General features: G+C 39.7%; 1 protein-coding gene across 4 annotated transcripts in view; it reads right to left on the bottom strand.

Annotated features, from left to right (window-relative positions):
- The window catches only part of gpr158a (G protein-coupled receptor 158a), a 188,240-nt gene that overhangs the window by 19,967 nt on the left and 140,359 nt on the right, over positions 1 to 27,914 (bottom strand). For all 4 annotated transcript variants that reach the window (XM_062020954.1, XM_062020958.1, XM_062020956.1 and 1 more), the window contains exons 9-10: positions 5,060 to 5,169; positions 610 to 848 (exon numbers count right to left, since the gene is read on the bottom strand). In XM_062020954.1, the coding sequence (XP_061876938.1) occupies positions 610 to 848; positions 5,060 to 5,169 (349 nt within the window). The remainder of the gene's footprint in view (positions 1 to 609; positions 849 to 5,059; positions 5,170 to 27,914) is intronic.

The raw sequence follows: 27,914 nt of genomic DNA, 5'->3' as shown, positions 1-27,914 counted from the left end.
ATACGTTTGCGCTTCAAATGCGCGCTTGATATAAATCTCCACGTCTCTAAGCTTGTCATGGAGACTTATGAGCGTGCGGGCAGGAGGCGATTAAACAGAGTGAAATGATTTCAGAGAAAAAAATGGAAACAGCGTCGCTGACGCTGCGCTTTAGCCCACGCCTAATGATAAATCTTTTCAAATAAATAAACAATGCTACAAGTGCAGGTGTTGTATGAAACACAGATTTATGGCGACTGCGTGCGTGTAATTCGTCAACATCTTGGGTGACCCCCGCGTGTCCTTATTAAAGTGCACACTCGCACATTTGGCCGCTGTTGGGGTCCATCTGTTCCCCCCGCAAGACAAAAGCGTTTCCTTCATGCTGCTTGAGTCAGCAGATGTAAAACAGCATGCAAATCCACGCTAAGTAAAGCACCAGAGGGCTGGATTAATATCTTCTTCGGGGAAACAACTTTTTTTTAATTACTTTTTTTGTTGATCACATGGAATTTGATGGTGACGAGTTGTAATATGTTTCACTGCCACCAAAGGACGCCATCCTTTCAGACCCGACTAGTTCAGCGATGAGTGATTGGAGTGAGGCACTTGCAGTAGTGCAGGTCTTACCGACTGCCATCATGAAATCCCAGCGGTCCAGCAGGCACATGCTGAACTGCAGCCCGTCGGGCGTGTAGCCCACGTCGATGAGCGCCGACTTCCTGTCCGCAATCTGGCAGACGGCCGACGTCCAGGCCACAAGGAACCAGCAGACGATGAGCAGGATGATGGCCAGCAGACGAAGCACTCGCCAGCTGGTCATGTAGGGAATCCTCTGCGCTGTACGGGACAGGAACACCTTCAAGACCCTGTGGAGGGGAGACAATATTTAGTTTGTATTTATTGTAATTCTGTTAGAATAATTATGTATATATTATCACACTAACTTTAGTATGCTTAAAGTCCGTTGATTTAGTTATTAGCTATTGTGCTCCAGTTAAACTTTTCTAATCTATGCAAGGACAAAACTTCTTGTCTGAGGGGTGGCCTCAGCCACAGCTGTTATCTTTATTTTAGCCCGCTAACAGCCAAGGACTTCAACGACCTCAACGAAGATAAGATGACAGCACGCAGACGAAGCAGAGACTTCAAGGACCTCAACGAAGATAAGATGACAACACGCAGACGAAGCGGGGACAAGGCGAAATCACAAGACCCCCAGCACATTCCGTCACGTACTGTGCGTCCTGGACCTGCTTTGCATAATATATGTGACCACTCCTTTTAGAGGCGGCCTTAGTGTTGTTGACTGTGGAACTCCTGAACAAATAGAGGGACGCAGGAGCTGAACCTTAGAGCGTAGGGCGAGACTGTGACTAAGGGTGCAGCTCCATGCGTTCTCCTCATGAGCTAAATTGAACTCTGTGTCTGCATGATTCCTTGCTTCTTGTCTGATTAATAGATATTAGTGTTTGAACCTGACATCTTCTGAAAAATTCTCACAATGGGTGCATCATCACCTATATCTACTGTATGTTACAATTATGAATATTAGATGCCTACAAAAATTAGTAGAAAAAATGGCCAGAAATGTTTCACTTGGAATGGGAAAATGTCACTTCTGATGTTCATTATTAACGTTAATTATTTTAAACTTTTCTTGAGCAACAAAAACTGAAATAATTTAGTAAAGAATACACAAGTCCAGTTGCAACACTTTACCAAAACAAACATGGCCGACATGCTGCACTAAAACTGCTATGTTTTGAAACCAAAATAATAAAATGATTAAATAAAATATATATGTATACAGTACAGGCCCAAAGTTTGGGCACGCCTTCTCATTCATGCGTTTTCTTTATTTTCATGACTATTTACATTGTAGATTGTCACTGAAGGCATCAAAACTATGAATGAACACATGTGGAGTTATGTACTTTAACAAAAAAAGGTGAAATAACTGAAAACATGTTTTATATTTTAGTTTCTTCAAAATAGCCACCATTTGCTCGGATTACTTTTTCGCGCACTCTTGGCATTCTCTCGAGGAGCTTCAAGAGGTAGTCACCTGAAAGGGTTTTCACTTCACAAGTGTCATTGTTAATGTAAATGGTAAATGGGTTATACTTGTATAGCGCTTTTCTACCTTCAAGGTACTCAAAGCGCTTTGACACTATTTCCAAATTCACACACACATTCACACACTGATGGCGGGAGCTGCCATGCAAGGCCCTAACCACGACCCATGAGGAGCAAGGGTGAAGTGTCTTGCTCAAGGACACAAAGGACGTGACGAGGTTGGTAGAAGGTGGGGATTGAACCAGGAACCCTCAGGTTGCTGGCACGGCCACTCTCCCAACAGCGCCACGCTGTCCCGCCGTGTAGTTTCGATGCCTTCAGTGACAATCTACAAAGTAAATAGTCATGAAAATAAAGAAAACGCATTGAAATGAGGAGAAGGTGTGTCCAAACTATATATATATATATATATATATATATATATATATATATATATATATATATATATATATATATATATATATATATATATAGACAGAAAAAAACAGAAAGATAGACATTTTTGCAAATTTTTTTTAAATAAAAAAAACCTCACAAATCACATGTACAGTACATACGTATTCAAACCCTTTCTCAATACTTTGTTGATGCACCTTCGGCAGCATACACAGCCTTAAGTCATTTTGAATACGATGCCACAAGATTGGCACACCTATCTTTGGGAAGTTTCGCCCATTCTTCTTTGCAGCATCTCTAAAGCTCCATCAGGTTGGATGGGAAGCGTTGGCTTTCATCCAGGATGTCTCTGTACATTGCTGCATTCATCTTTCCCTCTATCCTGACTAGTTCCCCAGTTCCTGCCGCTGAAAACCATCCCCACAGCATGATGCTGCCACCACCATGCTTCACTGTAGACTTAGACTTAGACAAACTTTATTGATCCACAAGGGAAAGTGTTCCACACAGTAGCTCAGTTACAAATGATGGAAAGGATAATGCACACAAGGGCACAAAAAGAGGGCGAAAACAAAGGCATAAAGTAGACTAAAATTGTACTATAGTAGCAATATAAAAATATAAGAAAGATGGTTTCCTCCAATCTTTGTCTCTGAGACCAGATCATTTTGCTTCTTATGGTCTGAGAGTCTTTCAGGTGCATTTAGGCAAACTTTTACTAAGAAATGGCTTCCGTCTGGCCACTATACCCTCCAGGCCTGACTGGTGGTTTGCTGCAGAGATGATTGTCCTTCTGGAAGGTTCTCCTCTCTCCACAGAGGAATGCTGTAGCTCTGACAGAGTGACCATAGTGTTCTTGGTCACCTCCCTGACAAGACTAAGATGAATGCAGCAATGTACAGAGACATCCTGGATGAAAAACAACGCTTCCCATCCAACCTGATGAAGCTTGAGAGGTGCTGAATGGGCGACACATTTTTATAGGGCATATATTTGATGATATTTTGTTTTACATGAAAAAAGCTGCTATTTTTCTGCTAATTCTGCTAGTAGTATTAGATCAGGGGTGTCCAAACTTTTTCCACTGAGGGCCGCACACGGGAAAATTTAAGCATGCGGGGGCCATTTTGATATTTTTCATTTTCAAACCTTAACAAAATATATGGATTTTTTTTTAACCTTTAGGGCTCCCGGGGACCATAAAGGGTCTCAGTCATTAAAATGTAAAAAATAAGTCAAATTATTATTTTTTTTAATTTAACGCTTACAGTAAATCTCTATATCAACTTCAGCTTGATATAAAGTAAAAAAAAAAAAAGGTTTTATGCCTTTTCTGTCAAAGACAACTTTGTTTTCTATAATAAAACTGAAATATGCAGTATTTAGTAATTAGAGCCCTAAAAGATCAATAATGCAGGACACCATTGATTTTAATTCTTTGATATTTTTGAGTAATCACAGTGAAATGTTAAATAAAATCCTACTAAATATATTATGGATCCAAAAGGTCCCCCACTCATAAAGTGATACATTTTTATTAGTTTTTTTTTTTACTTTTAACACTTAAATTACGAGATCAACTTCAGATATAGCTGTCGATTTTACTATTATTTTGTTTGTATTATGCTCTTTTGTCAAATAAAACTTTGATGTTTTTTTATGGCAACCACACAATATATGCAATATTTTTTCCACATAAAACATTTTAAAGTAACATTTTTTAAGTAATAATTCATTGTAAACAAAGACAAAAGGAAAAAAAAACAGCCTGCATGGCAGCTTTGTGTCAACATTGCAACTTTTTTTAAGTAATAATTCATTGTAAACAAAGACAAAAGGAAAAAAAAACAGCCTGCATGGCAGCTTTGTGTCAACATTGCAACTTTTTCTCGTTAGATTTCACCTCATTCCACTTTTTTTAAATGTTTTTTTTAAATTTTTGCAATACTATAAATTTTGCAATTTTTGCAGAATGTGTGGGGGGCCGGTAAACGATTAGCTGCGGGCCGCAAATGGCCCCCGGGCCGCACTTTCGAAACCTCTGTATTAGATAGTGAAACCCACGCAAAAAAGTAAAGTTAGAAATGTTGAAATATTTTTTCTTGAAATATGAGAATTTTTTTTTTTTTTTTTTTTTTAAGTGCTTAACCTTACCACCTACTTCAGAGCCAATATCCAGTATTGACAATATGATATTTAAGCGAGCCTATTTATTAATTTTTTGGACCAATGGGAATCCAGTTAGAATAGTTAAGCAAGTTAATTACTTGTTACTTTTTGAAAATGCATTGCTTGTTGTCTAGCTTTTTTCAGTTAGTATTCATACATTTACTAGTTTTCTTGAAGAGTGCACACAAACACGGGGAAATTAATTGACACACAGACAAGCAGCTATTAATAGTCCCTGCCCTTCACGCACATTGATGAAGCACCCGCTGCATTGCCCGCTAATGAGCCCCCTCCTACTCCTCTCTTCACCATCAAAAATTGATCTGTTTAATGCATTATCCTCTAAAGGTTTTCCTCGACAAAATTTTTACAGAGTGGACGCACAAAAAGTCACACAGATGGACAACCGCCCTGGGTCAATGCGAGCGTGTGTCACCTGTACAACTTGAGGGTGAGCGTGCCGTAGACGGTGGCGAAGCCCAGCAGTCGAACCCAGCGCAGCAGAATGCAGCGGAACACGCTGGGATGAAAATAGAGAATCCCAACCTGGTGAAACAAAAACAAAACATGTAAACTACTCTGATGTCACATAGTAAATATTAATAATACATAAATGGGTGCATTTTGTTAGTTTCTGTGGCAGAATCCAGGTCAATACTACCATGCTTTTATTTTAAAGCTTGATTTTGCAGCAAACAGGAAGTCACTCTGTTTGTGTTTTAATGCCGTGTAAATAAACAGTAGTTGTTGTTTTACGCTACAATAGGATGACATGTTGACATACAGTACAGGCCAAAAGTTTGGACACACCTTCTCCTCATTCAATGCATTTTCTTTATTTTCATGACTATTTACATTGTAGATTGTCACTGAAGGCATCAAAACTATGAATGAACACATGTGGAGTTATGTACTTAACAAAGTATTCTAGATTCTTCAAAAAAGCCACCCTTTGCTCTGATTACTGCTTAGCACACTCTTGGCATTCTCTCGATGAGCTTCAAGCACACCTGTGAAGTGAAAACCATTTCAGGTGACTACCTCTTGAAGCTCATCGAGAGAATACCAAGAGTGTGCAAAGCAGTAATCAGAGCAAAGGGTGGCTATTTTGAAGAAACTAGAATACAAAACACATTTTCAGTTATTTCACCTTTTTTTTGTTAAGTACATAACTCCACATGTGTTCATTCATAGTTTTGATGCCTTCCGTGACAATCTACAATGTAAATATTCATTAAAATAAAGAAAACAAATTGAATGACAAGGTGTGTCCAAACTTTTGGCCTGTACTGTATACGGATGCAGGGCCGGCCCGTGGCATAGGCCGTATAGGCAAATGCTAAGGGCGCCGTCCATCACGGGGCGCCACGCCAGTGCCACAAATGTTGGAGGAAAAAAAAAAAAAAGTTGGTACTATTATTTCTAAACACAAAAAATAATCCCACGTTAATTAAAATGCAAAATAAAGCCTATTTAATAGAAATATTATTTGTTACAACATTACAAAAGGTGTTAATACTGTAAGTATTGTACTAATTACTAATCAATTATCATCACCTGTTTGATAGTAACGTGCATCGGAGGTGTTGAAATTGCCTTGTAAAATAGTTAATCCTGATCAGTAGCATGTCAATAGCAAAGCCAATGTATATTTGCATCGAGCTAGCCTATTTTTTGGAAAGGTGGAACCTCACTTGACTTACTTTTGAGTGTTTTTTGAGTCAATTACTTTGTTGGCATTGAAAATTTGTTGGCCGAGTCCACTTTCAGTGCAGTTGGAGTGATCGTAAAGTGTCCAAGTGCAAAGAATCGGCAAGCGGGCGTGATGTTGCACTCAACACAGGCACCAAAACATGGCAAATTTGGATTTTACCTGAATCGGTGTCCAGTAGGACTGGCGGGATTTGGTTGGTGCCAAAAAAGTACCGGATTCTGTACCCATCCCTACGCCTTGGGGTCTCAAATGTTTATCTCCACTGCAATTTTATATTATGTCTTTTCATATTCCTTTCTGCACAGCTATTTGTTAAAAAATAAAAATAAAAAGTAAATTATATTTTTAAAAAAAATATATATATGCTAGCTAACTATTAATTGTATTAGCACGTCACATGCAGAGACTTTTTTAATCCAGCAAATGAAATTATCATGAAACAGCAACAGCTCGGAGTATATTCTTTTAAACCTGTAAAAAAAACAAAAAACTATGGGAAACATATATTTGAAGACAAAGCTTCATGATTTCTCTTCATATTTTGCACAATTTTTCTGTATCATTTTATTTTTAAAAACATGTCATGGACCTAATAAAAAAAGTATCCCCCAAAGTCGCACTTTGGACACCTGTGGTGTATAGTGTAAATAAAACAACAATAGGTAACAGTAATAACTGAAAACAATAATAATAAAAATAGATACAATTAATAACAAGGCATTGCATATTAGTCACCAAAAAGGTTGAAAAAAAGACAGATCCCACCCTAGCACCTACTTGTAAGAGGTCCCGGTAAACAGGAAGAGAAGCACCCACATGAAAAGTTGAACACGTTGTAACATTATCTTTCCGCTGCAGATGTGCTAAGATTTCCCCCTGCGGAATTGTTAATCGGATTAGCTGAGGCATTAATAGATTCCCGCAGGCGGCGGCAAAAATGTGGATTTTAAGTCGGAGTCAGTTAAGGGACAAGATGAACACAAAGCACAAAAACACGGATCCATATTTGGACGCGACCTGCAAGACTGCAGACTCCATCAAAGCGTACTGTATGTTCTGTATGCTCTAACGGGCCTTTTCTCGTTGCACAGGGGCACACCGAGACCCGCCAGCAGGTGCCAGACAGCCTGCTGACGCACTCTCGGCACCACAGGGACCAACCAGAAGACGAGTAAAACTGCAGCAGGGGAAAACACAACTCCTGACAACCCCTTTTTTCAAGGAAGTGCAAAACAGCAGGGGGACCGCAACCCGCCCCAGAGGAACACCTCCAAACGCTCTCAATGAGTTCTCCCTTTTTTTTTTTGATTGCGTGATCTCACCTATTGCGTTTAATTTTAGGTTCCACCAACAACGGACGTCCGTTTCTGCAGTATAAAACTGTTTTCCACCAATTAGTACAATTAATTATTCATTAGACATATTTGACGCCATAAATATGCACAAACAAGGAACACGTCTTGTTGACACTTTCGCCAAACATGAATAATAATAATAATAATAATATGGATCCCCCTCTGTTCTTTTAAGCACTGCCAACAATGTTAAGTGATCAAGTATTATATAAAAGATAGAAAAAAATATATAAATATGATAAATAATTGGAATATACATAGTGAACTGTCAAATAAAAGCATAAACCAATAGTTAAATAAAATCTGATTATATATATATATATATATATATATATATATATATATATATATATATATTAAAATAAACTATAGAATATCAATTCAGGAACATTTTATCACCAAAAACCTTCTCCAAGTCACTCTATATAATCAATGATAAAATAATAAAAAATATAAAAATTAGAGATGGCGATAATATCGGACTGCCGATATTATCGGCCGATAAATGCTTTAAAATGTAATATCGGAAATTATCGGTATCGGTTTCAAAAAGTAAAATTTATGACTACACGGACGTAAGGAGAAGTACAGAGCGCCAATAAACCTTTAAGGCACTGCCTTTGCGTGCCAGCCCAGTCACATAATATCTACGGCTTTTCACACACACAAGTGAATGCAAATCATACTTGGTCAACAGCCATACAGGTCACACTGAGGGTGACCATATAAACAACCTTAACACTGTTACAAATATGTGCCATACTGTGAACCCACACCAAACAAGAATGACAAACACATTTCGGGAGAACATGCGCACCGTAACACAACATAAACAACAGAACAAATACCCAGAACCCCTTGCAGCACTAACTCTTCTGGGACGCTACAATATACACCCCCCCCTCAACCCCACCCCCCCTCCCAACCCCGCCCACCTCAACCTCCTCATGCTCTCTCAGGGAGAGCATGTCCCAAATTCCAAGCTGCTGTTTTGAGGCATGATAAAACAAATTATGCACTTTGTGACTTCAATAATAAATATGGCAGTGCCATGTTGGCCTTTTTTTTTCCATAACTTGAATTGATTTATTTTGGAATATCTTGTTACATTGTTTAATGCATCCAGCGGGGCATCACAACAAAATTAGGCATTATAATGTGTTAATTCCACGACTGTATATATCGGTATCGGTAATTAAGAAATGGACAATATCGGAATATCGGATATCGTCAAAAAAGCCATCATCGGACATCTCTAATAAAAATAATACATATGCACATTATTCCACTGCTTTACCAACATTTTTAAAATGACATGATTACAGTGTATTGTTTGCATTCCTATAAACTTTGTTTTGAGAAACTGTGCTTTGCATTATTTTTTCGTTAACATTTTGCTAAAAGATTTTTCCCTTGTTTTAACATATCCTGCAAACCGTCTATGTTGTGCGTCATGTCAATGTTGTATTTTATGTTAAATCTGATATATTTACATGCTGGATTTTTAATATGCTTATGTACATGGGATATACATTGTTCTATTCTAAACAAATACAATACATAGATACATAGCAAACTGTGAAATAAATGCATATAAAAACAGCTAAAACATATGTATACAGTATTATTTTTCAATTTCCTGTAAAATACCTATTATTTGACAAAAATATAGATTTTTGTCTTTTTTTGCTACAGTAACATCCTTAAGACTTCTTGTCTCTCATACCAAGAGAAAACAATGACGAAAATATAGTGTATATATGTATATATGTATATATATATATATATATATATATATATATATATATATATATATATATATATATATATATATACATACAAAGTATATAATTTAAAGACTGTTTAATCTAAGAAATGTTTTTTTCTGTAATGGTAGCAGCAGCCGCCAGTTGTGGTGGCATCGTGGCGACAGCAGAAGTTGCTTAGCTGGTCATGCCGAAGAAGTTTGGCACCGTTAACTGCTGTCTGCCTTTAACCGCCGACCTGTGATTAGCTAATAGCATGTGTAATTTCACCGCATTTAGATTTTTAAATGCCTCTGGACATTGAATTTAATGCTTTTTAATGACATCTAAGACCTACATTTTTGCAAAATCTATTTAACGACTTTTAATGACCCGCGGAAACCCTGCAAAGGTCGGCGCAATCTGTAAAATGTTTGCCCATCTCTCATGCTTTTGTCTTCCTCGGTTGCTGTGCCTTGGCAGGTATCGAAACTGAAAGTTCCAGGCTGCTCCTTTATGACACCGTTAAACTAGAGAAAATAATGTGTGACAGAGTGTATGGATAACAAAACAGGGTGAGCTCATCATTTGTGTATCTCTTCTAGCAAAACGAAGGCCAACTCTAAAGCATTCTATTCTGCTCAAAGGTGGTAAATATTCCTGTAACAGTACCGTATTTTATGGACTATAAGGCGCACTTAAAATCCTTTTTTTTCCTCAAAATTTGACAGTGCGCCTTATAACCCGGTGCGCCTAATGTACGGAATAAATCTGGTTTTACTTACCGACCTCGAAGCTATTTTATTTGGTACATGGTGTGACCAGTAGATGGCAGTCAAACATAAAAGATACGTGTAGACTGCACTATGATGCCAATATGACTCAAGTAAACAACACCAACATTGTAAATGTTCCATTGAAAATATAGAATATTACACACGGCGCTAAAAAAATCTATCAAAATGTTTTGGTACGACTTTGGTAAGCTATGAAGCTGCACCGCTTGATCGATGGTTGGCGCATTCATATTATTATGGTGTGTGTATAAGGAAAGACATATCATCTGGCGTTTTGTTTCGCAATATTATGTAAAAGCAATTTTCTTACCTTCTGGTACCTGCTGATCTGTATTTGGGATCTGCAAAAATCCTGAAAAATTGTGCGCGTCCGCCTTTGTAGTCCGTGCCAACACCGTGGTCGATAAGCTTCTTCTTTTTCTCTATCTTCTTGTTATGGGACATTCATCCTCAGCTGTTGCCATTTCTAATATAAAGTAGTATAAAGTTCTTACTTATATCTGTCAGTAAACTCGCCATGTAAGCGCTGAAACATACCGGTGTAGTGAGTTTACATTATTCACCCAAGGAACTTTAGTTATTGGGGGACGGCGTGGCGAAGTTGGGAGAGTGGCCGTGCCAGCAATCTGAGGGTTCCTGGTTCAATCCCCACCTTCTACCATCCTAGTCACGTCCGTTGTGTCCTTGAGCAAGACACTTCACCCTTGCTCCTGATGGGCCTGGTTAGCGCCGTGCATGGCAGCTCCCACCATCAGTGTGTGAATGTGTGTGTGTGAATGGGTGAATGTGGAAATAGTGTCAAAGCGCTTTGAGTTCCTTAAAAAAGGTAGAAAAGCGCTATACAAGTACAACCCATTTACCATTTACCATTAGAGAGTTCCGGTCGGACGGTTTTTCACGGGACACATTTCCGGCGGATGAGGAGATGCTGCTCCGTTATTGATTAATGTAAAGTCTGAATGTCATTGAAACAGTTAGCTCCATCTTTTGACACTTCTTCCACTCCCGTCCTTGCACGCTACACCGCTACAACAAAGATGACGGGGAGAAGACGCTGCCGAAGGTGAGCCACGTAAATAAGACCGCCCACAAAACGGCGCATCCGGAAGCGACTGTCAGAAAGCGGCTTGAAGATGATCTGTAAAACATAATCTATGCATCATTTTGACCAAAGAACCACCATTACATGTTATGTAGACCACAAGGAAGTGTTTTACATTTAGAAAAATAAATACAAATAATATAACTCCTTTGATGCGCCCTATAATCCGGTGCGCCTTATATATGAAAAAAGATCGAAAAAAGACCATTCATCAGCAGTGCGCCTTATAATCCGGTGCACCCTATGATCCGAAAAATACGGTATATACTTATAATACACTACCGTTCAAAAGTTTGGGGTCACATTGAAATGTCCTTATTTTTGAAGGAAAAGCACTGTACTTTTCAATGAAGATAACTTTAAACTAGTCTTAACTTTAAAGAAATACACTCTATACATTGCTAATGTGGTAAATGACTATTCTAGCTGCAAATGTCTGGTTTTTGGTGCAATATCTACATAGGTGTAGAGAGGCCCATTTCCAGCAACTATCACTCCAGTGTTCTAATGGTACAATGTGTTTGCTCATTGGCTCAGAAGGCTAATTGATGATTAGAAAACCCATGTGCAATCATGTTCACACATCTGAAAACAGTTTAGCTCGTTACAGAAGCTACAAACCTGACCTTCCTTTGAGCAGATTGAGTTTCTGGAGCATCACATTTGTGGGGTCAATTAAACGCTCAAAATGGCCAGAAAAAGAGAACTTTCATCTGAAACTCGACAGTCTATTCTTGTTCTTAGAAATGAAGGCTATTCCACAAAATTGTTTGGGTGACCCCAAACTTTTGAACGGTAGTGTATATACTGTTATACTTATAATATAGATGTTGTACTAATAATATATATGGGGCTTAAATGCTATCAGCAGTGCTGAGTAGTAATGCAAAACCACCAAGGTTTTCCCTTTGGACTCTCATCACATGATCAGATGGCGTGACGTAACCACTCGCCAACCCTCAAACCCCCCAGCGTAGGTCAAAGGTCACCTTCCAGGAGAGCCGCTGCACTACTCAGAACTTAGTGTACATTCCTCCCCGCACACAAGAAAAGAGTAAGCAGTCAGAACGTAGACGTGCCAAGGTTAAAAAACAACAAACACAAGCTCTTTTCAATCAACACTCTGTCCGCTTAATTTGCAGCCGTCGTTAGTTGCTAATCACGGCGGCGTTCGGCAGCCTCCCAGCTGCCTCCATGCTGAGACGCGGCCACCGGGGACGCTCCATGCTGACGTCGCCGTGACGCATACCGGCCAGCTGCGGCGAAGGCAGCCAGTGAGCTGTTGTTGATGCCGGAATATTTTTAACACTCTTTTTTTTCTCCCTGTATAAACGTATTACTCCTATTTTTGGAAAAAAACCCAAAAAGTTATTTCATATTATTCCTGTAGGTGTCAGTATGGAACATTAAAACAAATGAAGAAGAACACCACTGCTGTTTTTTTAGTCATCTCCACCAAACTAGAAGGGAGCATAACACATCATACCTCATCTAACAACTTTAACTTCAACAATGATTTGGAGTGCATGAGAAAGCACAAATAAAAATGTAGCTTTTTTCGACCACATTCGTGATCAAGTATATTGCGCAACAGAGCAGCAACAGAACCAATGTTGTAATTGCAGCATTAGTAGCGCTGATTACTTGGCTGTAACAAACACCAATAACTGGGAGTAACATTTTAAAGTAGTTTTAAAAGTAAATAAAGGAGTTGGATGATACTTCAAATGCAGCGACTGCCATTTGGGAGTTAATAAAACATCAGGAGGTTGCCGACAGCCACAGTTGTTAATGCCAAATTGCTAAACAGCGATGTTAAAGTAGTTTTTGAAGTAAATAAAGCAATTGGATGATACTTCAAATGCAGCTACTGCCATCTTGTAGAGGTATTAAAACATCAAGTTGCCTACAGCCACAGCTTATGATGCCAATTTGCCAGTTAAGAGACGTTGAAGTAGTTTTTGCAGTATATAAAGCAGTTGGAAGATACTTCAAATGCAGCTAGTGCCATCTTGGAGTTAACACGTCAGGAGATTGCCTACAGCCACAGCTGTTGATGCCAATTTGCTAATTAGGGATGAGAAAGTAGTTTTTGGCATAAACAAAGACATTAGATGATACTTTAAATGCAGCTAGCGCCATCTTGGAGTTAATAAAACATCAGGAGGTTGCCGACAGCCACAGTTGTTAATGCCAAATTGCTAAACAGCGATGTTAAAGTAGTTTTTGAAGTAAATAAAGCAATTGGATGATATTTCAAAAGCAGCTACTGCCATCTTGTAGAGGTATTAAAACATCAAGTTGCCTACAGCCACAGCTGATGATGCCAATTTGCCAGTTACAGACGTTGAAGTGGTTTTTGCAGTATATAAAGCAGTTGGATGATACTTCAAATGCAGCTAGTGCCATCTTGGAGTTAATAACACATCAGAAGTTTGCCTACAGCCAATTTGCTAATTAGGGATGAGAAAGTAGTTTTTGCCGTAAACAAAGACATTAGATGATACTTCAAATGCAGCCAGTGCCATCTTGGAGTTTCATAAAACATCAGGAGGTTGCCGACAGCCACAGTTGTTAATGCCAAATTGCTAAACAGCGATGTTAAAGTAGTTTTTGATGTAAATAAAGCAATTGGATGATACTTCAAATGCAGCTACTGCCATCTTGTAGAGGTATTAAAACATCAAGTTGCCTACGGCCACAGCTGATGATGCCAATTTGCCAGTTAAGAGACGCTGAAGTAGTTTTTGCAGTATATAAAGCAGTTGGAAGATACTTCAAATGCAGCTAGTGCCATCTTGGAGTTAACACGTCAGGAGATTGCCTACAGCCACAGCTGTTGATGCCAATTTGCCAATTAGAGATGTGAAAGTAATTTTTGCATTCAATTAAGACATTAGATGATACTTCAAATGCATCTACTGCCATCTTGGAGTTCATAAAACATCAGGAGGCTAACTATAGTCACGCTTGCTGATGCCAATATGCTAAACAGCGATGTTAAAGTAGTTTCTGAAGTAAATAAAGCAATTGGAAGATACTTCAAATGCAGCTAGTGCCATCTTGGAGTTAATAAAACATCAGGAGGCTGCCTACAGCCACAGTTGTTAATGCCAATTTGCTAAACAGCAACGTTGAAGTAGTTTTTGAAGTAAATAAAGCAATTGGATGATACTTCAAATGCAGCTACTGCCATCTTGTAGAGGTATTAAAACATCAGGTTGCCTACAGCCACAGCTGTTGATGGCAATTTGCAAATTAGAGATGTGAAAGTAGTTTTTGCAGTAAACAAAGACATTATATGATACTTCAAATGCAGCTACTGCCATCTTGTGGAGTTAATAAAACATCAGGAGGTTGCCTACAGCCACAGTTGTTGATACCCAATTTGCTAAACAGTGATGTTAAAGTTGTTTTTGAAGTAAATAAAGCAATTGGAATATACTTCAAATGCAGCTACTGCCATCTTGGAGTTAATAAAACATCAGGAGGTTGCCTACAGCCACAGTTGCTGATGTCAATTTGCTAGGTAGCAATGTTAAAGTAGTTTTTGAAGTAAATAAAACAGTTGGATGATACTTCAAATGCAGCTACTGCCATCTTGTGGAGTTAATAAAACTTCAGGAGGTTGCCTAAAGCCACAGTTGCTGATGCCAATTTGCTAAACAGCGATGTTAAAGTTGTTTTTGAAGTAAATAAAGCAATTGGAATATACTTCAAATGCAGCTACTGCCATCTTGGAGTTAATAAAACATCGGGAGGTTGCCTACAGCCACAGTTGCTGATGCCAATTTGCTAAACAGCGATGTTAAAGTAGTTTTTGCAGTAAACAAAGACATTAGATGTTACTTCAAATCCAGCTACTGCCATCTTGGAGTTAATAAAACATCAGGAGGTTGCCTAAAGCTACAGTTGCTGATGCCAATTTGCTAGGTAGCAATGTTGAAGTACTTTTTGAAGTAAATAAAACAGTTGGATGATACTTCAAATGCAGCTACTGCCATCTTGTGGAGTTAATCAAACATCAGGAGGTTGCCTACAGCCACAGTTGTTGATGCCAATTTGAGAAGTAGCGATGTTAAAGTCGTTTTTGATGTAAATAAAGCAATTGGATGATACTTCAAATGCAGCTACTGCCATCTTGTGGAGTTAATCAAACATCTGGAGGTTGCCTACAGCCACAGTTGTTAATGCCAATTTGATAAGTAGCGATGTTAAAGTAGTTTTTGAAGTAAATAAAGCAGTTGGATGATACTTCAAATGCAGCTACTGCCATCGTGTGGAGTTAATCAAACATCAGGAGGTTGCCTACAGCCACAGTTGTTAATGCCAATCTGATATGTAGTGATGTTAAAGTCGTTTTTGATGTAAATAAAGCAATTGGATGATACTTCAAATGCAGCTACTGCCATCTTGTGGAGGTAATAAAACATCAGGAGGTTGCCTAAAACCACAGTTATTGATGCCAATTTGATAAGTACCGATGTTAAAGTAGTTTTTAAAGTAAATAAAGCAGTTGGATGATACTTCAAATGCAGCTACTGCCATCGTGTGGAGTTAATCAAACATCAGGAGGTTGCCTACAGCCACAGTTGTTAATGCCAATCTGATATGTAGTGATGTTAAAGTAGTTTTTAATGTAAATAAAGCAATTTGATGATACTTCAAATGCAGCTACTATCTTGTGGAGTTAGTAAAACATCAGGAGGTTGCCTACAGCCACAGTTGTTGATGCCAATTTGATAAGTAGCGATGTTAAAGTAATTTTTGAAGTAAATAGAGCAATTGGAGAATACTGCCATCTTGACGTTAATAAAACATCAGAAGGTTGCCTACAGCCACAGATGTGGATGCCAACCTGCTATTTAGAGATGTGTCTGATCAGATAAAAGATGACAAGCTCCGCCTTTGCTGATCATCCTCTCTGTGTGAGCAAGAGGCGGGGGCGAGGAGCAGGAAGGAGGGGGAGGGTGATGGCGATTGATCCATGTTTATATGAAAGCCGACACTCGCTGCCAAGCGGGAGGGGAGGGCGGTTTTCCGTGGGGGAGGTAATGCTTTCTGGATCCCCGAGGTGGGTCGAGTGTAAATTACACCCAGCTGGACCCCCGACGCTTGCCTCCTCGCCCGTCCCCTTCACTCCTCATCATCACGCGGGAGATATTCCCGGGAAGAACCAACGCTTGCCAACCGCCGCGCTCCGGCCTACACCGGAAAATGCGGCGAGTTCACCTCAGTCGGCCGGAGAAAGTGTCACAAGCGCTTTGGTGGGGCGGCACACTGGATTTTAATGATGTGTCAGCTCAGAAGACATCAGCCCTGCTTCTCCTGAGACACTGATTTACTGGGAAAGATGGAGTCCAAAACCATCAGCGTCTCTCCTGAGTCTACGCGCACCAAAAAAGTGAAAAACTTTTCCTGACAGTAGAATTGGGAAAATCACCGCCTTTATTAATATACACTGTAGTTGAAATGAGACAACACCGCTCACTAAAACAGCAGATAAAAAACGGGAAATGCATTTAAGTGAACAACTGCCATTTATCCCAGTAGTAAACATTCTTTGATGCAAGTGAATGAAAGCCACACAATTTGATATTTATAAATGCAGGCAACCAAAGCCCATCTAACACAGTTGTACCTTGAACTATATAAGCTGTCTCTCGGTTCATTGCTTTGCTTTAGGTCAGACGTCTTCAACAGCGGTTCCGTGACCCCCGGTGGGTCCGCAGAAGTATGGCCGTGAAAATTTTGGTAGATTTAAAAAAATATATTTTTCCATATTTCCACCCCACAATTTTTCCAGAAATGTAAATGTCTTCACACGGACATTGAACCAAAACACTGTCCTTTAGTTGAAAGTGAATAAATAACGATACTTAACATGAATAAATAATTGCATTATTATATACATGTTAGCATTTAAGATAACAGCTAGCTAGCGATTAGCGCGTTTGTTGTCAGCTGGCGATTAACGCTCGAGTTGCCAGCAAACGATTAGCACTCCACTCTAGTTGTCAGCTAGCGATTGGTGCATTAGTTGCCAGCTAGCGATTAGCGCATGAGTTGTCAGCTAGTGATTAGCGTTCTACTGTGGTTGTCAGCTAGCAATTGGTGCATTAGTTGCCAGCTAGCATTTAGCGCGCTAGTTTTGAGCTAGTGATTGCTGCACTAGTTGTCAGCTAGCAATTGGTGCTTTAATTGCCAGCTAGCAATTAGCGCTGTAGTTGCCAGCTAGCGATTAACGCGCTTGTCACCAGCTAGTGATTAACGTGCCAGTTGCCAGCTCATGATTAGCGTGTTAGTTGTCAGTTAGTGATTAATCCATAAGTTGCCAGCTGGTGATTAACGTGCTAGTGACCAGCTAGCGATTAGCGCACTACTAGTGATTAACGTACCAGTTGCTAGCTCATGACTAGCCTGCTAGTTGCCAGCTAGTGATTAACGTACCAGTTGCCAGCTCATGATTAGCGTGTTAGTTGTCAGTTAGTGATTAGTCCATAAGTTGCCAGCTGGTGATTAACGTGCTAGTTACCAGCTAGCGATTAGTGCACTACTAGTGATTAACGTGCCAGTTGCTAGCTCATGACTAGCCTGCTAGTTGTGAGCTGGTGATTAACGTGCCAGCTGCCAGCTCATGATTAGCGTGTTAGTTGTCAGTTAGTGATTAGTCCATAAGTTGCCAGCTGGTGATTAACGTGCTAGTTACCAGCTAGCGATTAGTGCACTACTAGTGATTAACGTGCCAGTTGCTAGCTCATGACTAGCCTGCTAGTTGTGAGCTGGTGATTAACGTGCCAGCTGCCAGCTCATGATTAGCGTGTTAGTTGTCAGTTAGTGATTAGTCCATAAGTTGCCAGCTGGTGATTAACATAATAGTTATCACCTTGCGATTATAGCGCTATTTGCCAGCTAGCTACTAGAGACACAATACTGTTTTTAAAATATTGTTAGTATTGCACAAAAACAAAATCCCTTTAGGACAAGTTTAATGTAAAATACAATCATCATTTCATATATAACATAAATAAAATTTGCATTATTATATAGGGACAAGCGGTAGAAAATGGTTGGATTGATATATGTTAGCATTTAAGATAACAGCTACCTAGCGATTAGCACATTTGTTGCCAGCTGGCGATTAACGCTCGAGTTGCCAGCAAACGATTAGCACTCTACTCTATTTGTCAGTTAGCGATTGGTGCATACTTGCCAGCTAGCGATTAGCGCATGAGTTGTCAACTAGTGATTAGCGCTCTACTGTGGTTGTCAGCTAGCAATTGGTGCATTAGTTGCCAGCTAGCGATTAGCGCATGAGTTGTCAGCTAGTGATTAACGCTCTACTGTGGTTGTCAGCTAGCAATTGGTGCATTAGTTGCCAGATTAACGCGCTTGTCACCAGCTAGCGATAAGCGCACTACTAGAGATTAACATGCCAGTTGCTAGCTCATGACTAGCCTGCTAGTTGTGAGCTAGTGATTAACGTGCCAGTTGCCAGCTCATGATTAGCGTATTAGTTGTCAGTTAGTGATTAATCCATAAGTTGCCAGCTGGTGATTAACGTGCTAGTGACCAGCTAGCGATTAGCGCACTACTAGTGATTAACGTACCAGTTGCTAGCTCATGACTAGCCTGCTAGTTGCCAGCTAGTGATTAACGTACCAGTTGCCAGCTCATGATTAGCGTATTAGTTGTCAGTTAGTGATTAGTCCATAAGTTGCCAGCTGGTGATTAACATAATAGTTATCACCTTGCGATTATAGCGCTATTTGTCAGCTAGCTACTAGCGACACAATACTGTTTTTAACATATTGTTAGTATTGCACAAAAACTAAATCCCTTTAGGACAAGTTTAATGTAAAATACAATCATCATTTCATACAAGATATATAAGTAGGGGGTCCCCACTCCTTCTCAGTTTGAGGGTCCTTGACCTGGGAAACGTTGGAAACTCCTGCTTTGGGTTACGAGCCAAAATTTGGGTTCCCAGCCTCTCCACTTTTAGTAGGCGCAGCAAATGCCACAGTGAAGATCCGTGACATCCGACCAAAACATCACTACCATTAGTGCTGAGAAGAAGTGGATGTTATTCATAGAATTAAAAAGAGAAATCATCAAAAAATCAAAAACATGAAGGAGCGTGTCACTAGTCTGCATGATACTGAAGCAGAATGAGTCCAAGGCCAGCCAAGCACATTAGAATAATAACTAAACAGTGGAAAGCTAGCCATGAAAATATGGAGAAGCTGCAGATGGTGTGTTTTACTGACTCCAATTTCCAAAGTAAATGCTGTACATTATTGTTACATTCCTTTATAAAAACTACTGTTTGTATCGTTTTTGATGCACTATTTCTTATTTACAGGTTTTTTTTGTTTTTTTTTAATGGTTTAAAAGAAAACAAATAAGAATTTAAAATATATTAGTTAAGAATAACATGAATAATTGTTCGGAATAATAAATAAAGAGAATTAAAGAAATCAAACAAAACATTTAATTTAATAGACTGCAAAGACCAGATATTTAATGTTTGAACTGATAAACTTAATTTTGTTTTGCAAATAATCATTAACTTAAAATTTAATGGCAGCAACACATATCAAATAAGTTGGCACAAGGGCATTTTTACCACTGTGTTACATGGCCTTTCCTTTTAACAACACTCAGTAAATGTTTGGGAACTGAGGAGACCAATTTTTGAAGCTTTTCAGGAGGAATTATTTCCCATTCTTGCTTGATGTACAGCTTAAGTTGTTCAACAGTCCGGGGGTCTCCGTTGTGGTATTTTAGGCTTCATAATGCGCCACACATTTTCAATGGGAGACAGGTCTGGACTACAGGCAGGCCAGTCTAGTACCCGCACTCTTTTACTATGAGGCCACGCTGTTGTAACACGTGGCTTAGCATTATCTTGCTGAAATAAGCAGGGGCGTCCATGATAATGTTGCTTGGATGGCGACTATGTTGCTCCAAAACCTGTATGTACCTTTCAGCATTAATGGCGCCTTCACAGATGTGTAAGTTACCCATGTCTTGGGCACTAATACACCCCCATACCATCACAGATGCTGGCTTTTGAACTTTGCGCCTATAACAATGAGGATGGTTCTTTTCCTCTTTGGTCCAGAGGACACGACGTCCACAGTTTCCAAAAACAATTTGAAATGTGGACTCGTCAGACCACAGAACACTTTTTCACTTTGTATCAGTCCATCTTAGATGAGCTCGGGCCCAGCGAAGCCGGCGGCATTTCTGGGTGTTGTTGATAAATGGCTTTCGCTTTGCATAGTAGAGTTTTAACTTGTACTTACAGATGTAGCGACCAACTGTAGTTACTGACAGTGGTTTTCTAAAGTGTTCCTGAGCCCATGTGGTGATATCATTTACACACTGATGTCGCTTTTTGATGCAGTACTGCCTGAGGGATTGAAGTTCACGGGCATTTACGCTTACGTTCAGTGATTTCTCCAGATTTTCTGAACATTTTGATGATATTACAGACCGTAGATGGTGAAATCCCTAAATTCTTTGCAATAACTCGTTGAGAAATGTTGTTCTTAAACTGTTCGACAATTTGCTCACGCATTTGTTCACAAAGTGGTTACCCTCACCCCATCCTTGTTTGTGAATGACTTAACATTTCATGAAAGCTGCTTTTATACCCAATCATGGCACCCACCTGTTCCCAATTAGCCTGTTCACCTGTGGGATGTTCCAAATAAGTGTTTGATGATCATTCCTCAATATTCTCGGTCTTTTTTGCCACCCGTGCCAGCTTTTTTGAAACATGTTGCAGGCATCAAATTCCAAATGAGGTAATTTTTGCAAAAAATAAAGTTTACCGGTTCAAACGTTAAGTATCTTGTCTTCGCAGTCTATTCAATTGAATATAGGTTGAAAATAGGGATGTCCGATAATATCGGACTGCAGATATTATCGGCTGATAAATGCTTTAAAATGTAATATCGGAAATTATTGGTATCTGTTTCAAATTTATGGCTCTCGGGTTTCAAAAAGTAAAATGTATATTTTTTTAAAAACGCAGCTGAGTACAGAGCGCCAATAACCCTTAAAGGCACTGCCTTTGCGTGCCGGCCCAGTCACAGTGGCTTTACACACACACACAAGTGAATGCAAAGCATACTTGGTCAACAGCCATACAGGTCACACTGAGGGTGGCCGTATAAACAACTTTAACACTGTTACAAATATGCGCCACACTGTGAACCCACACCAAACAAGAATAACAAACACATTTCGGGAGAACATCCGCACCGTAACACAACATAAACACAACAGAACAAATACCCAGAACCCCTTGCAGCACTAACTCTTCCGGGACGCTACAATATACACCCCCGATACTCCCTACCCCCCCACCTCAACCTCCTCATGCTCTCTCAGGGAGAGCATGTCCCAAATTCCAAGCTGCTGTTTTGAGGCATGTTAAAAAAAAAAAAAAGCACTTTGTGACTTTAATAATAAATATGGCAGTGCCATGTTGGCAGTTTTTTCCATAACTTGAGTTGATTTATTTTGGAAAACCTTGTTACATTGTTTAATGCATCCAGCGGGGCATCACAACAAAATTAGGCATAATAATGTGTTAAATCCACGACTGTATACATCGGTATCGGTTGATATCGGAATCGGTAATTAAGACTTGGACAATATTGGAATATCTGCAAAAAAGCCATTATCGGACATATCTAGTTGAAAAGGATTTGCAAATCATTGTATTCTGTTTTTATTTACGATTTACACAACGTGCCATCTTCACTGGTTTTGGGTTTTGTATTTTAAAGTAGTAAGGTCTTAATTAAGTGCTTACATGCATGACCCCATTGACATACAGTATATCCCTGTAATATCAACCAAATGGAATGAAAAATATACTAGCACGAATGCCCTGAGCATTAAAAAAGTATTTATACATAGCTGGCGCTGTTTGCTATACATAATGGTACTGTAAGGTTGTCTTTAGAGGAGTGGAGCCCAGGTGGCAGCACTATGCAACACCTTCCATTCAGCACACACATGCAAACAAAACAAGCATGCATTGCAAAAAAACAAACAAACTGAGCCCCTCTCCAATCATAAACAAGATCAACTAAAGCAGGGATCACATTTCAGTCCCCAGTGATTGTTCCCGCACACCTCCCTCGCTCAGAAATAGCTTTATCCCCACATCTCCATCTTCAGGAGGAGGGGGAGAAGGTGGAGGGGGTGGGGTATGAGGTCAAGTTATTGGATGAGACACAATCTGGTGAGGAAAGAAAAAAGAAAAAGAAAAAGGCAGTTCTCCATAAAGCAGCATGCCACGGGAGCAGGATGAAATGTGTCTCCAGCTGTTTTAATAAGAGCGGAATTATTGAAAATAGAAGCAGCGGCGGCGGAATATTTCAGCTTCTATATTTAGGCTGGGAGTGATGCGTCTCAACATGGCAGCCTCCACTCACGTGGGAGTCACGGGAGCGACGTGGAAGCGCTTCAGGGTGGAGATCAATCTGTGCGTGGTGCTGCATTGTTACCTTGTTCACCAGGAGGTAGCCACCACCCGTTTTATGTGCGACAGCCACGGCTCAATTGACAAAAGGCCTTTGTAACAACCATTTTGCAAGCATCTATTTTTAGCATCGCTGCGCCAGCTTTACACACCGGAACATCACCTCCCCCTCCCCCGCCACTTTTTCTTTTTTTTTTTTTTAATATACACTCGCCAGCCAATAACTTCACCGGCGAGCTCGCTTTCACGAGCCGCAGATTTCAAACGTTATTACGCCAGCACCTTGTGGCAGCAAGTTGCATTGATTAGCCGCCTCTAAATCTGCCTGCCTTTAATTACATTTAGGCCGCATCGCTTGGCCAAGCATACAGCGCCTCCACGATGGCGACGAGATTGCAATTAGCCAGCGCCCTGAGCGCCACAGAGGCGGATGTAATGGCGGAATCGTGTAAATCAATGATGTGAGGGCGTTATTTGGAAAAACAATGTGGTGGTGGGCAAGTTCGCCAAACGACGCCTTACGATCACAATCAACTCTTACTAGCTCTCTTACTAGCAGGTAGGGTTGTCTCAATACCAAAATGTTTTATGCTTTATTTTACCAGAAAAATTGTATGATACATTAAACTTATGTTTCTTGTAGTGTTGTCCCGATACCAATATTTTGGTACCGTACCAAAATTATTTCGATACTTTTCGGTACTTTTCTAAATAAAGGGGACCTCGAAAATGGCATTATTGGCTTTATTTTAACAACAAATCTTACGGTACATTAAACATATGTTTTTTTATTGCTAGTTTGTCCTTAAATAAAATAGTGAACATACAAGACAACTTGTCTTTTAGTAGTAAGTAAGCAAACGAAGGCTCGTAATTTAGCTGCTGACATATATTGCATTTTTCCATTTTATTATTGTGTCAACATTATTAAGAACAAGTGGTAGAAAATTAATTATTAATCTACTTGTTCATTTACTGTTAATATCTGCTCACTTTCTCTTTTAACATGTTCTATCTACACTTCTGTTAAAATGTAATAATCACTTATTCTTCTGTTGTTTGATACTTTACATTAGTTTTGGATGATACCACAAATTTGGGTATCAATCCGATACCAAGTCGTTACAGGATCATATATTGGTCATATTCAAAGTCCTCATGTGTCCAGGGACATATTTCCTGAGTTTATAAACATAATATAAATTTTAAAAAACGAAATAAGACGCCAAAAAATATTGATGTAATCATAGTAGTATCGACTAGATACGTGTCTGTACTTGGTATCATTACAGTGGATGTTAGGTGTAGATCCACCAATGGCGTTTGTTTAAATTTTGACGCCGGTGAGTTGCGGTGTGTAGTGAAGCATGTTTAGCTATTCCTCGTCCTGCAGGGATGATACTTGTAAGAAACATACTTTATTTGTCGCCATGGAGGCGAGGATTAGTGATTTAGAAGCAGCTAAAACACTGTCGACTGGGGCTGGACTTTAGCCGCTAGCTAGCTAGCCATGTCTTAAAGCACCTCTTCCGGTGGGTGTTTCAGTGTTATAACTTCACCTTTATTGTTAGTTTTATTGTCTGTTCTCCCTTTTCTGTCTACACACTGTGTCTGCTTGTAAGTACTCCGTGATTGTGCGTTGCCGAACATGCTCGTCTGCTCGTAAACCAGCAATGACACGACGTGACAACGACGGGGGCGCGGGGGAGGGGGGTGGCGGACCGGTACTTTTTAGAGGCGGTATAGTACCGATTATGATTCATTAGTATCGCGGTACTATACTAATACCGGTATACCGTACAACCATAGTTTCTTATTTCAATCAAAGAACAATTTTGGTCTTAAATAACATAGAGAACATAATAAACGACTTCTCTTTTAGCAGTAAGGAATGGAACTGGTTACAAAGGCTCCTAATTTGGCTGCTGACATATGCATTAACATATTGTGTCATTTCCATTTGTATTATTTTGTCAAAATTAGAAGGGACAAGCAGTTGAAAATGGATGGATGTACTACTAATCTACTTTTTCATTTACTGTTAATATCTGGTCACTCTCTGTTTTACCTGAGTTGTATTTTTGAACTACAGAAAAAAAAATACATATTAGCATAATACAGTATATCGTAACAGCAATCATTTCTGAAAAAAATCGTGCGTCTGCGTGTTGTCTGTGCCTTATAATTAAATATTTCAGTAAATAAAACCCCTGAAGACAAAACAATCTGTCCTCCCCTCCGGATCCAATCACAGGTTTTAGAGAAAGGAGGGGTGAGCAGAGCCCACAAAGGAGCCCCCTCATTGGCTGAAACCATATAAAGTTAAAAAGTTAAAGTAAAGATAGTCACACTAGGTGTGGCGAAATTACTCTCTACATTTGACCCATCCCCTTGTTCCACCCCCTGGGATGTGAGGGGAGCAGTGAGCTGCAGCTGTGGCCGCGCTCGGGAATCATTATATGGTGAAGCGCGTGCACGGTGCAAACTTGTTTGCAGTAAAGCATGGCAGCCGAACATTGCGGGCCAGTCTGGAATAAGGGTGTAACTGTACACAAAAATCTCGGTTCGGTACGTACCTCGGTTTAGAGGTCACGGTTCGGTTCATTTTCGGTACAGTAAGAAAACAACAAAATATACATTTTCTGGTTATTTATTTACCAAATTTGTAAACAATGGCTTTATCCTTTTAACATTGGGAATGCTATAATAATTCTGCCCAAAAATAGAAATAGCTCTGTGTGTGATGGATGTGAGCCACCACTAGGCTGATCAGTGCAACAGCAGGCAGTCATGAATGCTAAGTATAACAATAACATACATATACACACAGGGTCCATTGCCAGGGTTAATGTGGTCAACATATATAGAATAAAAACTAAACAAAACTAAATAAGATAAGGCTCAGAATTGGTTTCTTAACAAAACCTTTCTACATATAAAGTGCAACATTAAACTGCTTCAATTCTTTTATTTATTTATTTTTTCATAAAGAAATACAATCATGTGTGCTTACGGACTGTATCCCTGCAGACTGTATTGATCTATATTGATATATAATGTATATATTGTACTTTTTATGTTGATTTAATTAAAAAAAAAAAAAAATATATATATATTTTTTAAATTTCACCTGTCGCTCTGTTAAAGGCAGCAGTCGGGAAGGAGAAGGGAAGTTGTTGATGGCGGTTGGTGAAGCACGAGCACGAACGAGAGCGAGAGTGAGAGCAAGACAGACGACACTCTGGAGAGAAACCATTCAGGTGCTCGATTGAGAGAAAAGACAACTGCTGAAAAGCACCCCGAAAGACTTTGCACTTTTATTGTAAAATAAAACAGTGTTGTCAACCTGGAAGAGCCTGGCATGTCGGTAATCGGTGGTCCGAAGAACCCGGAGGTGCAAGACCTCCACAGTAGTGATTTCAGGCTTGTTTTCTCACAAGTTTCAGCACATTTTGGAACGCCCACTTTTATCTACAAAATGTGGGCGGGGCCTACATCAGCCAGCTGACGTCAGTTTCATATTGCATAGTTTGTGTTTTGGTAGCGCCTTCATCCTGAATTTTCATGCAGAATTTAGAGAAATTATGAAATATGTCTGTGAGATGCATTGTTGCAGGTTGTAGCAATTCAACAGAAGAAATGGTCAGCATGCATACATTTCCAAATGATGGCAAGATGAGGAAAGTATGGACCTCCACGCTCATAGTGAGTCTAAATGGGACGAACCAAGAAAGGGGAGTGAAATTTGCAGCGAACATTTTAATGATTCTGAATTCAAACAAACAGGTTTTGGTGGGAACAAAAATTAAAAGACTCAAACAAAATGTGATCCTGAAAATCAGCAGCACCCTCGAGGGGAGAAAGACTGAGTCAGAACCTATGGAAAAACTGAGAAAGAAAAGCAAACGAGAGAAAACAAAAGTAAGCCGCCAGTTTTCAATTTTGCGTCCTCTTTTACTGATGTTTTTCTCAAGACACTTTAGGACATGCTGAAAGAGCATGAGGAACCACAGGCTACGGTGTCTATGGAAGAGGAGAGCAGGGAAGTCTGGAAATTGCGATTATTAAAAAAAAAATGTTTTGCTCATAAAAGTAAACATATCAGTTGGACCAGGGCGACAAAAACATACAATTATGAGATGAAAATCATAGTTTTACATTATCTACGGGGTGTATGTGGGGAAATAGGCAGTGCCCCCTTAATCCACCTATGGGCCCCCCAGCCAACCAGGGGTCCCCAATTTTAACGATTGGTGTCCTGGCTGTCAATCACAGACAGCTCTGCTTGGTGTAGCGATTGTGTACTCTCCCTCTCGATTGCTTCGTTTTTTCCACCTGCTCCGTGCGAACCAAGGCTGCCGGTGTGAGAGGCAATCTCCAATATCTATTCTTGAAGCAAAGGCGATGTATTTATGAACATAATTATTTAATTATTTTTTAAATGGATGGGCGGTATAGCTCGGTTGGTAGAGTGGCCGGGCCAGCAACTTGAGGGTTCCAGGTTCGATACCAGCTTCCGCCATTCTAGTAACTGCCGTTGTGTCCTTGGGCAAGACACTTTACCCACCTGCTCCCAGTGCCACCCACACTGGTTTAAATGTAAATTAGAGATTGGGTTTCACTATGTAAAGCGCTTTGAGTCACTAGAGAAAAAGTGCTATTTAAATATAATTCACTTCACTCCACTTATTTTTGCTGTTTTGTTGAGTAAAATCATGATTTCTTATTTCAAACTGTCTTTTCAGGGCATGGGGGTGTTCAGGGTGTACAGTTTTATAGCTGTGCACTTATTTTATGGAGGAATGTATTTAATCAGAGAACTGGCACCCAATGTTATTAAAAACTATTGATTATGCATCGAGAATAGTTTTGAATCAAGAATCGATTCTGAATCGAATCGCTACTCCCAAAAATCGAATCGAATAGAATTTTATGGTGCCCAAAGATTCACAGCCAGAGTGTATACAAATATTGTTACTTTACATGAAATGAGGAAGAGTGTGGTTTTCGTCCTGGTCGTGGAACTGTGGACCAGCTCTATACTCTCCGCAGGGTCCTTGAGGGTGCATGGG

Source organism: Entelurus aequoreus, linkage group LG15, assembly GCF_033978785.1.
Source record: "Entelurus aequoreus isolate RoL-2023_Sb linkage group LG15, RoL_Eaeq_v1.1, whole genome shotgun sequence".
Lineage (NCBI taxonomy): Eukaryota > Metazoa > Chordata > Actinopteri > Syngnathiformes > Syngnathidae > Entelurus > Entelurus aequoreus.
The sequence above is the reverse complement of the archived record's forward strand: the minus strand, read 5'-3'. Positions and strand labels throughout refer to the sequence as shown.